The following is a 14,839-nucleotide window of genomic DNA, read 5'->3' on the forward strand; positions in this document are numbered from 1 at the left end:
CTTCCATTATCATGCTGAAACATGAGGTGATGGCGGCAGATGAATGGCACAACAATGGGCCTCAGGATCTCGTCATGGTATCTTTGTGCATTCAAATTGCCATCGATAAAATACAGTTGTGTTCGTTGTCCGTAGCTTATACCTGCCCATACCATAACCCCACCGATACCGAGCACTCTGTTCACAACATTGACATCAACAAACCGCTAACCCACATGACGCCATACTGCCATCTGCCATCTGCCCTGTACAGTTGAAACCGGGATTTATCCGTGAAGAGCACACTACTCCAGCATGTCAGTGGCCATTGAAGGTGAACATTTTCCTACTGAAGTCAGATATGACACCAAACTGCAGTCAGGTCAAGACCCTGGTGAGGACGACGAGCACGCAGATGAGTTTCCCTGAGACGGTTTCTGACAGTTTGTGCAGAAATTCTTTGGTTGTGCAAACCCACAGTTTCATCAGCTGTCCAGGTGGCTTGTCCGCAGGTGAAGAAGCCGCATGTGGAGGTGCTGGGCTGGCGTGGTTACATGTGGTCTGCGGTTGTGAGGCTGGTTGGACGCACTGACAAATTCTCTAAAACGACGTTGGAGGCGGCTTATGGTAGAGAAATTAACATTCAATTCTCTGGCAATAGCTCTGGAGGACATTCCCGCAGTCAGTATGCCAATTGCACGCTTCAAAACTTGATACATCTGTGGTGTTGTGTAACAAAACTGCACATTTTAGTGGCCTTTTTCCCCTAGCACAAGGTGCACCTGTGTAATGATCATGCTGTTTACTCAGCTTCTTGATATGCCACACCTGTTATTATGTGTAGGCCAGTGACAAAAAAATGTCAATTTAATAAATATTTAATTCAGGCTGTAACAACAAAATGTGGAATAAGTAATGGGGTATGAATACTTTCTGAAGGTACTGTATACCTACGAAGGATAAAATAATTTGTAAATGGTCAATATTGATAGCTCAAACACTTGATCTGCAAAAATGACAAGTTCATTTGTGGGTAATGGGGATTTCAGAACCAAAGTGGGGGGACAAAAAACATAGGTGACATTGCCTCCCACTAATCTGATAGTGGTAGTGGGGTGGTAGATGTCTAGTCTCCCTTATGGCTCTAATCTGGTAGTGGTAGATGTCTAGTCTCCATTATGGCTCTAATCTGATAGTGGTAGATGTCTAGTCTCCATTATGGCTCTAATCTGATAGTGGTAGTGGGGTGGTAGATGTCTAGTCTCCCTTATGGGTCTAATCTGATAGTGGTAGATGTCTAGTCTCCATTATGGCTCTAATCTGATAGTGGTAGTGGGGTGGTAGATGTCTAGTCTCCATTATGGCTCTAGTCTGATAGTGGTAGATGTCTAGTCTCCTTTATGGCTCTAATCTGATAGTGGTAGATGTCTAGTCTCCATTATGTCTCTAATCTGATAGTAGTAGTGGTAGATGTCTAGTCTCCATTATGGCTCTAATCTGATAGTGGTAGTGGGGTGGTAGATGTCTCCATTATGGCTCTAATCTGATAGTGGTAGTGGGGTGGTAGATGTCTCCATTATGGCTCTAATCTGATAGTGGTAGTGGGGTGGTAGATGTCTAGTCTCCATTATGGCTCTAATCTGATAGTGGTAGTGGGGTGGTAGATGTCTCCATTATGGCTCTAATCTGATAGTGGTAGATGTCTAGTCTCCATTATGGCTCTAATCTGATAGTGGGGTGGGGTGGTAGATGTCTAGTCTCCATTATGGCTCTAATCTGATAGTGGGGTGGGGTGGTAGATGTCTAGTCTCCATTATGGCTCTAATCTGATAGTGGTAGTGGGGTGGTAGATGTCTCCATTATGGCTCTAATCTGATAGTGGTAGTGGGGTGGTAGATGTCTCCATTATGGCTCTAATCTGATAGTGGTAGTGGGGTGGTAGATGTCTAGTCTCCTTTATGGGTCAGCTCAGTTGCCTACATAGTACACACACACACACACGCCAGCTCAGACAGACCCAACACCGAATCTCATTGGTTCTCTAATCAAACAGAATCCCACCGAATTGTTTCTAACTAAAACGTACCGTTCATGTATCGCACGTGTCAAACTCATTCCACAGCAGGTATTCGCCCCTCCCTTGGATTGATGAACTAAGGTCACTAATTAGTAAAGAACTCCTCTCACCTGGTTGTCTAGGGTTTAACCGAAAGGAAAAACTCTAAATCCCGCAGACTCTATAAACCCTCCAAGGAATGAGTTTGACACTCCTACTGTATGAAATCAAGATAGGTATTGAATCGTCTTGAAAACGTAAAGATCCCTAGTAACTATACTATCCTTCTTCCCTATGTCTCCCCCCCCCCCCCCCCCCCCTCAACCCCAAGCCTCAAGTGAGTCGCGGTGGGAGATTCTGCAGCAGGACAAGGAGGAGTTGGAGCGGAGGTTTGAGCGGGAGCTGGAGGGTCTGCGTGCCCAGCAGCAGAGTGAGCTGGGCAGGCTGGAGGAGAGACTGAGGCAGTATCACAGCCTAGAGGTACAGCGCCTGGAGACCCAACAACAGGAGCAGCTGGAGAGACTGAGGACACAGCAGCTGGAGCAGGTAGGGAGGGATATATATATATATATATACACACACACACACACACACACACACACACACACACACACACACACACACACACACACACACACACACACACACACACACACACTAGACTACATACACACGCACATAGAGTGAGGGGAAAAAAGTATTTGATCCCCTGCTGATTCTGTACGTTTGCCCACTGACAAAGAAATGATCAGTCTATAATTGTAATGGTAGGTTTATTTGAACAGTGAGAGACAGAATAACAACAACAAAAAAATACAGAAAAACGCATGTCAAAAATGTTATTTGTTGTTATTCTGTCTCTCACTGTTCAAATAAACCTACCATTAAAATTATAGACTGATCATTTCTTTGTCAGTGGGCAAATGTACAAAATCAGCAGGGGATCAAATACTTTTTTCCCTCACTGTACATACATACATACATACATACATACATACATACATACATACAGTGCATTCATAAAGTATTCAGACCCCTTGACTTTTTCCACATTTTGTTACATTACAGCCTTGTTCTAAAATTGATTAAATAAAAAACATTTCCTCATTAATCTAAACACAATATCCCATAATCACAAAGTGAAAAAAGGTTTTTAGACATTTTTGCTAATTTATTTAAAATAAAAAACAGAAATACCTTATTTACATCAGTATTCAGACCCTTTGCTATGAGTCTCGAAATTGAGCTCAGGTGCATCCTGTTTCCATTGATCATCCTTGAGATGTTTCTACAACTTGATTGGAGTCCACCTGTTGTAAATTCAATTGATTGGACATGATTTGGAAAGGCACACACCTGTCTATATAAGGTCCCACAGTTGACAGCAAAAACCAAGCCATGAGGTCCAAGGAATTGTCCATAGAGCTCCAAGACAGGGTTGTGTCAAGGTACCGATCTTGGAAAGGGTGCCAAAACATTTATACAGCATTGAAGGTCCCCAAGAACACAGTGGCCTCCATCATTCTTAAATGGAAGAAGTTTGGAACCACCAAGACTCTTCCTAGAGCTGGCCGCCCGGCCAAACTGAGCAATCGGGGGAGAAGGGCCTTGGTCAGGGAGGTGACCAAGAACCCGATTATCACTCTGACAGAGCTCCAGAATTCCTCTGTGGAGATGGTAGAACCTTCCAGAAGGACAACCATCTCTGCAGCACTCCACCAACCAGGCCTTTATGGTAGAGTACCCAGACGGAAGCCACTCCTCAGTAAAAGGCACATGACAGCCCGCTTGGAGTTTGCCAAGAGGCACCTAAAGGACTCTGACCATGAGAAACAAGATTCTCTGGTCTATGCTACCAAGATTGAACTATTTGGCCCGAATGCCAAGCGTCATGTCTGGAGGAAACCAGACACCGCTCCTCACCTGGCCAATACCATCCCTACGGTGAGGCATGGTGGTGGCAGCATCATGTTGTGGGGATTTTTTCAGCGGCAGGGACTGGGAGACTAGTCAGGATCGAGGGAAACATGAATGGAACAAAGTACAGAGAGATCCTTGATGAAAACCTGCTCCAGAGCGCTCAGGACCTCAGACTGGGGCGAAGGTTCACCTTCCTACAGGACAAAGACCCTAAGCACACAGCCAAGACAACGCAGGAGTGGGTTCGGGACAAGTCTCTGAATGTCCTTGAGTGGCCCAGCCAGAGCCCGGACTTGAACCCGATCGAACATGTCTGGAGAGACTTGAAAATAGCTGTGCAGCGACGCTCCCCATCCAACCTGACAGAGCTTGAGAGGGATCTGCAGAGAAGAATGGGAGAAACTCCCCAAATACAGATGTGCCAAGCTTGTAGCGTCGTACCCAAGAAGACTCGAGGCTGTTATCACTGCCAAAGGTGCTTCAACAAAGTACTGAGTAAATGTGTCTGAATACTTAAATGTGATATTTCAGTTGTTTTGTTTTTATACATTTGCAAAAATGTTTAAAAAGCTTTGTTTTTGCTTTGTCATTATGGGTATTTCTGTGTAGATTGATGAGGGGGAAAAAACGATTTAATCCATTTTTAGAATAAGGCTGTAACGTAACAAAATGTGGAAAAATCAAAGAGTCTGAATACTTTCCGAATGCACCGTATGGATTAAATAAATAAATAAATATAAATAAATAAATGTTTTACAGACACACACACACATAAAATAACAACAGTAGGTTTTGATTGTGCGACTGAATGTGATTGGGACTAGATTGTCAATTAACTTTTCATTTAGATTTGTCATTTTTCTTTTTCGGGGGAGGAGGGGGTGGGGGGGGGGTTACAGTTACATCACAGTCATATAAATACATATAAAGATACCCCCCCCCCCCCTCCTCCTCTACTGTGTTCATGTGTGTCTCCAGATGGAGGAGGTGACGGAGAACCATGAGGAAGCTCTGACTGAAATGGAGGACAACCACAACAACACGCTGGTCACTCTGAAGGAGGAGCATGCCAGGACTGTCAAAAGTACTGACCTTGAAACGCCATATCTTTTTTTTCTTTTTCTATTGTGACCCAGAAAAACTGACTGTAATCCACCATTTAGAAAACACTGCTCTGTGGGAGATGGAGGGAGAGAGGGAGAGAGAGAGGGAGTGAGTGAGTGAGTGAGTGAGTGAGTGAGTGAGTGAGTGAGTGAGTGAGTGAGTGAGTGAGTGAGTGAGTGAGTGAGTGAGTGAGTGAGTGAGTGAGTGAGTGAGTGAGTGAGTGAGTGAGGCCTGTAAGCTTTGCCTTTAAAGAAACTAGACTTGACTACATCCTGACTAAATTTTGTTCTGATGTTTCCATCAGACCTGAAGATGGCCCATGAGCAGCAGAGGAAGTCATTGGAAGAGGACTTTGAGAAGCTCAGACTGTCGCTGCAGGTACAGTAGAGTTAAAGTAATATAATCAATCGATTGATTGTAATGATGGCATATATAATGCTGTGTTTAAACACTTCTGTCCAGGACCAGGTGGACACGCTGACTTTTCAGAACCGCAGCCTGAGAGACCGAGCCAAGCGCTTTGAGGAGGCTCTACGCAGGAGCACCGACGAACAGATAGTGGTAACAGGCAGCCCCGTTTATACCCGCTGCTAACATGCATCCTTTGTCCTAATCTTCTCTACGTGCTAATTGGGATCAGATCTTTTAACGGCTGTAGATGATTAAAAGATTGTGATCAGCTCCTCTCCTGCACTTCTCCGGAGGTAGTCAGACACACATTGTTACCTGGATATCTTATTAAAAGTGTAGACGGATCTAGACAGTGATACCATTTAAATCGTCATTATATCTCCGTCTAAAAACATTGACAGGTGGCACCATTGACTTTAAAATATACTGAACAAAAAAATATAAATGCAACAATTTCAACGATTCCACTGAGTTACAGTTCATATAAGAACCATAATCTATGGATTTTACATGATTGGGCAGGGGCTCAGACATGGGTGGGCTTGGGAGGGCATAGGCCCACCCACTTGGGAGCCAGGCTCATCCACTTTTTCCCACAGTTGAAAAAGCCGGATATGGAGGTCCTGGGCTTGCGTGGATACACGTGGTCTGCGGTTGTGAGGCCCGTTGGACATACTGCCAAATTCTCTAAAACAACATTGGGGGTGGCTTATGGTCGAGAAATGAACATTCAATTATCTGGCAACGGCTCTGGTGGACATTCCTGCAGTCAGCATGCCAATTGCACGCTCCCTCAAAACTTGAGACATCTGTGGCATTGTGTTGTGTGACAAAACTGCACATTTTAGAGGGACCTTTTATTGTCCCCAGCACAAGGTGCACCTGTGTAATGATCATGCTGTTCAATCAGCTTCTTGATATGCCACACCTGTCAGGTGGCTGGATTATCCTGTCAAAGGAGAAATGCTCACTAACAGGGATGTAAACAAAGTTGTGCACAAAATTTGAGAGAAATAAGCTTTTTGGGTGTATGGAACATTTTTTGGTATCTTTTATTTCAGCTCATACATGTTGCGTTTATAGAACAATAATGTGCATAAAGGAAGGGACAGACACATTTTACTGCCACGTGTCGACACATTTCTGGAAATGTGTTCACATTCAGAATGTAGACGCAATCAAGACAAAGGACAACATGTCAGCACCAGGTATAAACGGAACTTTAGAGTTGATCAATGCTTGCATTATAAATGGGATTCAGTCCTTCGTCACTTCTTGGTTTGCTCTCAGGATGCTCTGGCTCCATACCAGCACATCGAGGAGGATCTGAAGAGCTTGAAGGAAGTTCTTTTAATGAAAAACCAACAGATCCACGAACAGGATGTCAAGATCTCGGAGCTGGAGAGAATGGTAGGCTCAAAATGAATGATTATGTATCAGAATGGTAGGCTCAAAATGAATGGTTATGTGTCAGAATGGTTATGTGTCAGAATGGTTATGTGTCAGAATGGTTACAGTATGTATCAGAATGGTTACAGTATGTATCAGAATGGTTACAGTATGTATCAGAATGGTTACAGTATGTATCAGAATGGTTATGTATCAGAATGGTTATGTATCAGAATGGTTACAGTATGTATCAGAATGGTTATGTATCAGAATGGTTATATGAGAACTCAAGCAAATAAGGCAGAGTGACAGAACGATCATTCGTACACCTTCAGAGAGTGGTGGCTTTTTATTGAGCAGAGAAAGCGGTTGGTTTGAATAATTTAATGTTGTGCTGTGTGTGGCCACTTGTGTGCGTGCCTGTGTGTGTGTGTGTGTAATGTTGAATTTAATGTTGGCGCTACTGTCCATGTGTTTTTGAGCAGGCCCAAAAGAACGTGTTCCTGGAGGAAAGAGTACAGATGTTACAGCAGCAGAACGAAGACCTGAGGGCCAGGATAGACAAGAACCTAGCCATGTCCAGGTAAGACACCAGCAGAATGAAGACCTGAGGGCCAGGATAGACAAGAACCTAGCCATGTCCAGGTAACAGACACCAGCAGAATGAAAACCTGAGTGCCAGGATAGACAAGAACCTAGCCATGTCCAGGTAACAGACATCAGCAGAATGAAGACCTGAGGGCCAGGATAGACAAGAACCTAGCCATGTCCAGGTAACAGACACCAGCAGAATGAAAACCTGAGGGCCAGGATAGACAAGAACCTAGCCCACCTGCAGATTCTTTTCAGAGTGTAGTCTGACAACACCTCACCTTTTTTAAAGGTGTTCGTTCTGTCTTTTGTTATCTCATAAATAATGTTGTTTTTTACAACCCCTCAACACTCCCCCTCCTCTATCCCTTCTCCACCCTCCCACTCCTCCCCTGCTCCACCCCGCTTCTATCCCTCTTCCACCCTCCCATTCTCTAACCCTTCCCCCTCCCCCTCTATCCATCCCCTTTCCTCCACCCTTCCTCCCTCCACCCTCTGTTCTCCCATACAGACAACTCTCGGAAGAGAACGCCAACCTCCAGGAGTCAATGGAGAAGGAGAGCAACGAGAAGAAACGGCTGAGTCGGAACAACGAGGAGCTGCTGTGGCGTCTGCAGAGCCCTCACATGTCCCCCACCGGCTCCCCCATCCACCGAGCCTCTCCCATCCTCCACTCCTCCAACACCTCCTCCCCTGGTCACCACCGTTCCTCCGCTGGCCCGGGGTCACCCGCTCGACCGCACTCCTACCACCAATGAGACGCCTCTCCTCAATGCCTCCACATCGCCTCATCTCCCTCATCTCCTTTTTCCAGATGATGATGAGGAGGAGGATGGAGGAACATTTCCCCCTCCCACTACATCCCTTCATCCATCCACTGACTTCATCCATCAGCTGACTTCATCCATCCACTGACTTCATCCATCCACTGACTTCATCCATCCACTGACTTCATCCATCCACTGACTCCATCCATCCGCTGACTTCATCCATTCATTGATTTCATCCATCCATCCACTGACTCCGTCCATCAACTGACTTCATCCATCCACTGACTTCATCCATCCACTGACTTCATCCGTCCGCTGACTTCATCCATCCGCTGACTTCATCCAACCACTGACTCCGTCCATCCACTGACTTCATCCAGCCGCTGACTTCATCCAGCCGCTGACTTCATCCATCCACTGACTTCATCCATCCGTTGACTTCATCCATCCACTGACTTCATCCAGCCGCTGACTTCATCCATCCACTGACTTCATCCATCCACTGACTTCATCCATCCACTGACTTCATCCAGCCGCTGACTTCATCCATCCACTGACTTCATCCATCCACTGACTTCATCCATCCACTGACTTCATCCATTCATTGATTTCATCCATCCATCCACTGACTCCGTCCATCCACTGACTTCATCCATCCACTGACTTCATCCATCCACTGACTTCATCCATCCGCTGACTCATCTTGGGAAGTCCCTTCCTTTTCTCTCCCTTTTTTTTTAAATGGAGGATGGAGGAACACCTCTTCTTCTACACACAACGTCTCTCCTTCCATCCATTCGTCCCTGGAACTCTGGGACTTTTCATCCGTCCTTTTGTCTTTATTTTAATTCTCTTTATTTTATCAACGTTCTATCAACGTTCTATCCCGATGAGGGAGAAATATGTCTCCATCCAGTCAACTCAGAAACGTTTTCCCCCTTTGTGTGTATTAGTCTCCCTGTATCTAAGGATAGTTGGCTTCAATGCTGACCAAACGCGTTTGTGGAAGTTCACTATTGTATCTCTGAGGTGAACGACCCTCTGTCTATAAGACTTGTACAGTCCAGTGTTCCACTACTAGATGAATAGGCAACTCATCTGTGTGACAAATTCTGAAGTGACAGAGCATGTTTCCCAAGTAAGGAACGAGGTCAGAACTCCCTCCATCCATCTGTTTCTATCTCCGCCTTCACGTATTGTAATATCACATGGCCTGTGCTCTTTACCCTCTCTATCAAAAACACGCTGATGCCCCTCCCTTTATGAATTCTATCAAGCAGACAGACTTGATGTAGAAGAAGGACTCACTCCGCCATTTTGGATCTCATGGTGCCTACAGTATCTATCTCCATGTATTTACCTCCAACTGTATCATCAGCTACTGGTCAGAAACGCAACAATGAAATACAAGAAGCGCCTTCGCTGTCCTGCCTTTACTGTCTGCCTTCTGTATACTGTAGGCAGGTCTCTCACCAGCAATATCCTTCTCAAAGACCCCCGGGAATTACATGACAGCATTAAGAAACAACTGCATGTGAATTCATAATGTTAGCCTTGTTATAGTGCATATTACATTTACATGTTAGTCATTAAGAAGAAAGTCTTCTCCAGAGAGACTTACAGGAGCAGTTAGGGTTAAGTGCCTTGCTCAAGAGCACACCGACAGATTTTTGTTTTTCACCTAGTCGGCTCGGGGACCTTTCGGTTACTGGCTGAAGGCTGTTGACCGCTAGGCTACCTCCTGCCTCGCATATGAATAGTTACAGTATATTAGTAAGCAGCACTGCAATTCTACATACTGGTTAAGATCATAAAGTCCTGACGCCCCATTTAATCCAGTTTAGCCCTAGACTGCTACTGAGCCACATGACAGATCAATGTTGGACACAGAAATCTACCGACCTAACACTGACACAGTCCTAGAAAGGCTTGGATCGTCAAGGCATCTGTTCAGTACTTCAATTGAGGGTCACTGTAGGGCTGTGCATTACCTTACAATAGGATAAGGTAATGTACTTTACTTTAAGGTACCAAGTAGAGCTTTGCAGTACTTTACCTTTGGATCCCAGTAAGGCTGTGCAGTACTTTACCTTAGGATCCCAGTAATGCTGTACAGTACTTTACCTTTGGATCCCAGTAATGCTGTACAGTACTTTACCTTAGGATCCCAGTAATGCTGTACAGTACTTTACCTTAGGATCCTGTCTATGGACTCTAAAGTACTGCACAGTACTACTGTCTATGGACCCTAAAGTACTTTACTTTAGGGTCCATAGACAGTACTACTGTAAGGTACTTTAGGGTCCATAGACAGTAGTACTTTGTAGTTCTTTACTTTAGGGTCCATAGACAGTAGTACTGTGTAGTACTTTAGGGTCCATAGACAGTAGTACTGTGCAGTACTTTAGGGTCCATAGACAGTAGTACTGTGCAGTACTTTAGGGTCCATAGACAGTAGTACTGTGCAGTACTTTAGGGTCCATAGACAGTAGTACTGTGTAGTTGTTTACTTTAAAGTTAAATTCACAGTTGGGATGTACTTTACCTAGGGCAGTCTTCTGGCAACGCCTGTATTGGACTACAACACCTCTACTCTCATTTCACCTCGTCTTTCCTGTTTACATAGAGGATTTACAGCAACCCAGAGAATCATGATGGACTGCTTTACATAGAGGATTTACAACAACCCAGAGAATCATGATGAACTGCTTTACATAGAGGATTTACAACAACCCAGAGAATCATGATGAACTGCTTTACATAGAGGATTTACAACAACCCAGAGAATTATAATGAACTGCTTTACATAGAGGATTTACAACAACCCAGAGAATCATGATGGACTGCTTTACATAGAGGATTTACAACAACCCAGAGAATCATGATGAACTGATTTACATAGAGGATTTACAACAACCCAGAGAATCATGATGAACTGCTTTACATAGAGGATTTACAACAACCCAGAGAATCATGATGGACTGCTTTACATAGAGGATTTACAACAACCCAGAGAATCATGATGAACTGCTTTACATAGAGGATTTACAACAACCCAGAGAATCATGATGGACTGCTTTACATAGAGGATTTACAACAACCAAGAGAATCATGATGAACTGCTTTACATAGAGGATTTACAACAACCCAGAGAATCATGATGAACTGCTTTACATAGAGGATTTACAACAACCCAGAGAATCATGATGAACTGCTTTACATAGAGGATTTACAACAACCCAGAGAATCATGATGAACTGCTTTACATAGAGGATTTACAGCAACCCAGAGAATCATGATGAACTGCCAATCAAAATATGTTTTCTCTGATGACATTTGTAACCAATGATCTTGCTCAGTGTAAAGCATTGTGGTGTAGCTGTCTTCCTGGTTGTGGGGTATTCCCATTCTTAGGGACTCCCGCCTACCCAGACGGTCATACAGTATGTCAGTAGGACAATGAATTGAAGTGGATCGTGTCTCGCAAAAGCTTTGACTAACTGTTGTCAAAGAAGTGCAAGCACACCTCTGTTGCAGATGAATAGAAGATGGAGACTCTGTGGATGAATAGAAGATGGAGACTCTGTGGATGAATAGAAGATAGAGACTCTGTGGTCGAATAGAAGATGGAGACTCTGTGGTCGAATAGAAGATGGAGACTCTGTGGTCGAATAGAAGATGGAGACTCTGTGGTCGAATAGAAGATGGAGACTCTGTGGTCGAATAGAAGATGGAGACTCTGTGGTCGAATAGAAGATGGAGACTCTGTGGTCGAATAGAAGATGGAGACTCTGTGGTCGAATAGAAGATGGAGACTCTGTGGATGAATAGAAGATGGAGACTGTGGATGAATAGAAGATAGAGACTCTGTGGATGAATAGAAGATAGAGACTCTGTGGATGAATAGAAGATGGAGACTCTGTGGATGAATAGAAGATGGAGACTCTGTGGATGAATAGAAGATGGAGACTCTGTGGTTGAATAGAAGATGGAGACTCTGTGGTTGAATAGAAGATGGAGACTCTGTGGTCGAATAGAAGATGGAGACTGTGGTCGAATAGAAGATAGAGACTCTGTGGATGAATCCCAAAGTAGTGCACTATAAAGGGTGCCATTTCGGACGCACCCTGTACTTCCGTTCAGGTCCCTTGAAGGAAAAGCCATGTTTTGTGTTCTCACTCCGTACGTCATTAAGCATGATGGATTAATGAGTTCTTAGACCAACCGCGTGGCATAAAAGACATGTCCCCTTGAAATACATTGAACATGTAAAACCTACCACTCTCTGAATGGGTATGGACGTGTTGAGAATCACCTCGAAAAGGACAAGGAGCTGATCCCCCGTTGATGCACAGGTTACATTAGTATCATAGTTGTTTTCCTGCAGCCCCAGGCCTTAGCACTGATGATGCCTGCATTTATTACGTCTGTGTGAGTTAGGTCTGTGATCCTGCAGTGGCTGTGTTTACACAGGCAGCCCATTCTGATCTTTAGTGACTGTGTTTACACAGGCAGCCCATTCTGATCTTTAGTGACTGTGTTTACACAGGCAGCCCATTCTGATCTTTAGTGACTGTGTTTACACAGGCAGCCCATTCTGATCTTTAGTGACTGTGTTTACACAGGCAGCCCATTCTGATCTTTAGTGGCTGTGTTTACACAGGCAGCCCATTCTGATCTTTTGTGACTGTGTTTACACAGGCAGCCCATTCTGATCTTTTGCACTATTATTGGCAAATGAGCTGATCTGATTGGTCAAAAGACCAATTAGTGAAAAGAATATCAGAATTGGGTATCCTGTGTAAACTCAGTCAATCAGGCAAACCTCCCGGGATACAGTTACTGATCTGAAGTGAAAGTTTTAGAAGAATGTTCTGGTACCAGTCTGTTATTTATTTACACATTGTGACCATGGTGAATCTACTCTTGTTGTCACTCTCTGTCCAACTCTACTTATCGTTGCATCTCTTTGCGATCAACTCGAAGAAAAAAAATATATATATGTATTTGCATTCTTTTTGCATAGCCTTTCGTCTTTGTGTGAGTCAAACATTTTTTTTGAGATCCACAAGTGATATCTCGGCAGCTGTGGAAAATCCATCGTGACTTTCAATCTCTTTTTCTCCCATTTGACTGGATCTTTGTCGTGTCATAATACTAGCTAACCAGGAAGTCTAGTTTGGGGAAAAAAATGGTTCAATGGGATATGATTATTCACGATGATTATTGGAAAACAAGCACCATTGTATTCATTTTATTGAACTGTTATACCTCTTGTCTCAAATCAGAGATCAATCTCAGGTCTTGAAGGAATTCATGACTCATAACAGAAAGCCAAGAGACTGCCATTTATTCATTTAAACATTTTTTTTTATTCATTTAAACATTTATTTTACATTTATTCATGATTTTTAAATGTGTTATTGTGACACAACATATTTAAACCTCGTTGTAAAATGTCGACCGGATGTAAAGTATCATACAGTATTTATTATTTAATGTTTTTCTTTAACAATTCGTTTAATTAACAACACTTAGCAATGTAAAATAATATAATATTAGTCGATTCAGAGTTAGACGATGTGGTGTAGAAAAGCACCGCTTTCCCTTGTATAGAATGTCCTATTTACACTGTGTCAATGTAAAAGCATTTGAAGCAGAATAACACCGATATTTGGATGATGATATCTACGTAGATATAGATATAGCAGAATAGATATAGACATAGTAGAACTACAGTAGATTGACTGCATGGCTGCAGAGGAGATGATACCTCCCCATATACCCTTACCAGAGGTTAGCCCTTTGAGCTAAAAGGCTGATAGTTTAGTAACTGGTTGTTTACATAGGGAAAAGGTATTTAAAATGAAGGTTAACCCTTTCAGGCTAAAGGCCCGATTAGTAACTGGGCTAGTAACTGGTTGGTTACATAGGGAGATTTATCTGAAACCTAATGTTCTGTCAGGTTTGGAAGTACACGGATTGTTCTATGTCTTGTGGACGTGACCATTATGACCAATGTACTCTAGAACTCTTTAATGTTCCTTCCATTCTAGAACAGAAAGTTGGGTTCCCAGTAGATGCATATCTAACATGGATGTTGATACCTTGGTTATTGCTATTGTTTTACGTTATGATAATTTTGTTGTAAAGATTGTATGGAATTCTTCTTCTGCACAGGTTCTGCCATGTTGTTGTTGATATGAAAGCATGTCTCTTCAATAAGTGTGTCTTTTGCTTGTTTGTTTTTTTTATAAAAGAACTTGTTTTTATTTCGTTCCAAACTACCACCGTAGCTTGGATGGTAGAAGTTAAACATTGTGGTTTTTATTATGAGACACTAATGTCTGTATATGTGGCACTTTGGATTGAAGTATTAAAATATAATGAAAAAAATAATAAGACTTTGTAAATATAGTGTTTGCTTTTTTTCCCCACAGATATAGCAGTTACGTACTCTATAAATTAGACAATACGTATGGCTCTACAACATAATGTTGTTGCTATTTCACCTACTAGATAGGTGTAAGTAACAGCCATTTCACCTACTAGATAGGTGTAAGTAACAGCCATTTCACCTACTGGATAGGTGTAAGTAACAGCCATTTCACCTACTAGA

The 14,839-nt window shown here is 43.1% G+C and overlaps 1 protein-coding gene across 1 annotated transcript in view; it reads left to right on the forward strand.

Moving 5' to 3' along the window:
* Positions 1–14,622, forward strand: part of mtus2b (microtubule associated tumor suppressor candidate 2b) — a 127,043-nt gene extending 112,421 nt beyond the window's left edge. Inside the window, exons 8-14 of the mRNA XM_045703428.2 lie at positions 2,367–2,581; positions 4,934–5,039; positions 5,364–5,437; positions 5,522–5,620; positions 6,761–6,880; positions 7,345–7,442; positions 7,962–14,622. Coding sequence (XP_045559384.2) covers positions 2,367–2,581; positions 4,934–5,039; positions 5,364–5,437; positions 5,522–5,620; positions 6,761–6,880; positions 7,345–7,442; positions 7,962–8,208 — 959 coding nt within the window. The 3' untranslated portion in view covers positions 8,209–14,622. The remainder of the gene's footprint in view (positions 1–2,366; positions 2,582–4,933; positions 5,040–5,363; positions 5,438–5,521; positions 5,621–6,760; positions 6,881–7,344; positions 7,443–7,961) is intronic.
* The last annotated feature ends 217 nt before the right edge of the window (positions 14,623–14,839 follow it).

Source organism: Salmo salar, chromosome 20 (assembly GCF_965601325.2).
Source record: "Salmo salar chromosome 20, fSalSal1, whole genome shotgun sequence".
Lineage (NCBI taxonomy): Eukaryota > Metazoa > Chordata > Actinopteri > Salmoniformes > Salmonidae > Salmo > Salmo salar.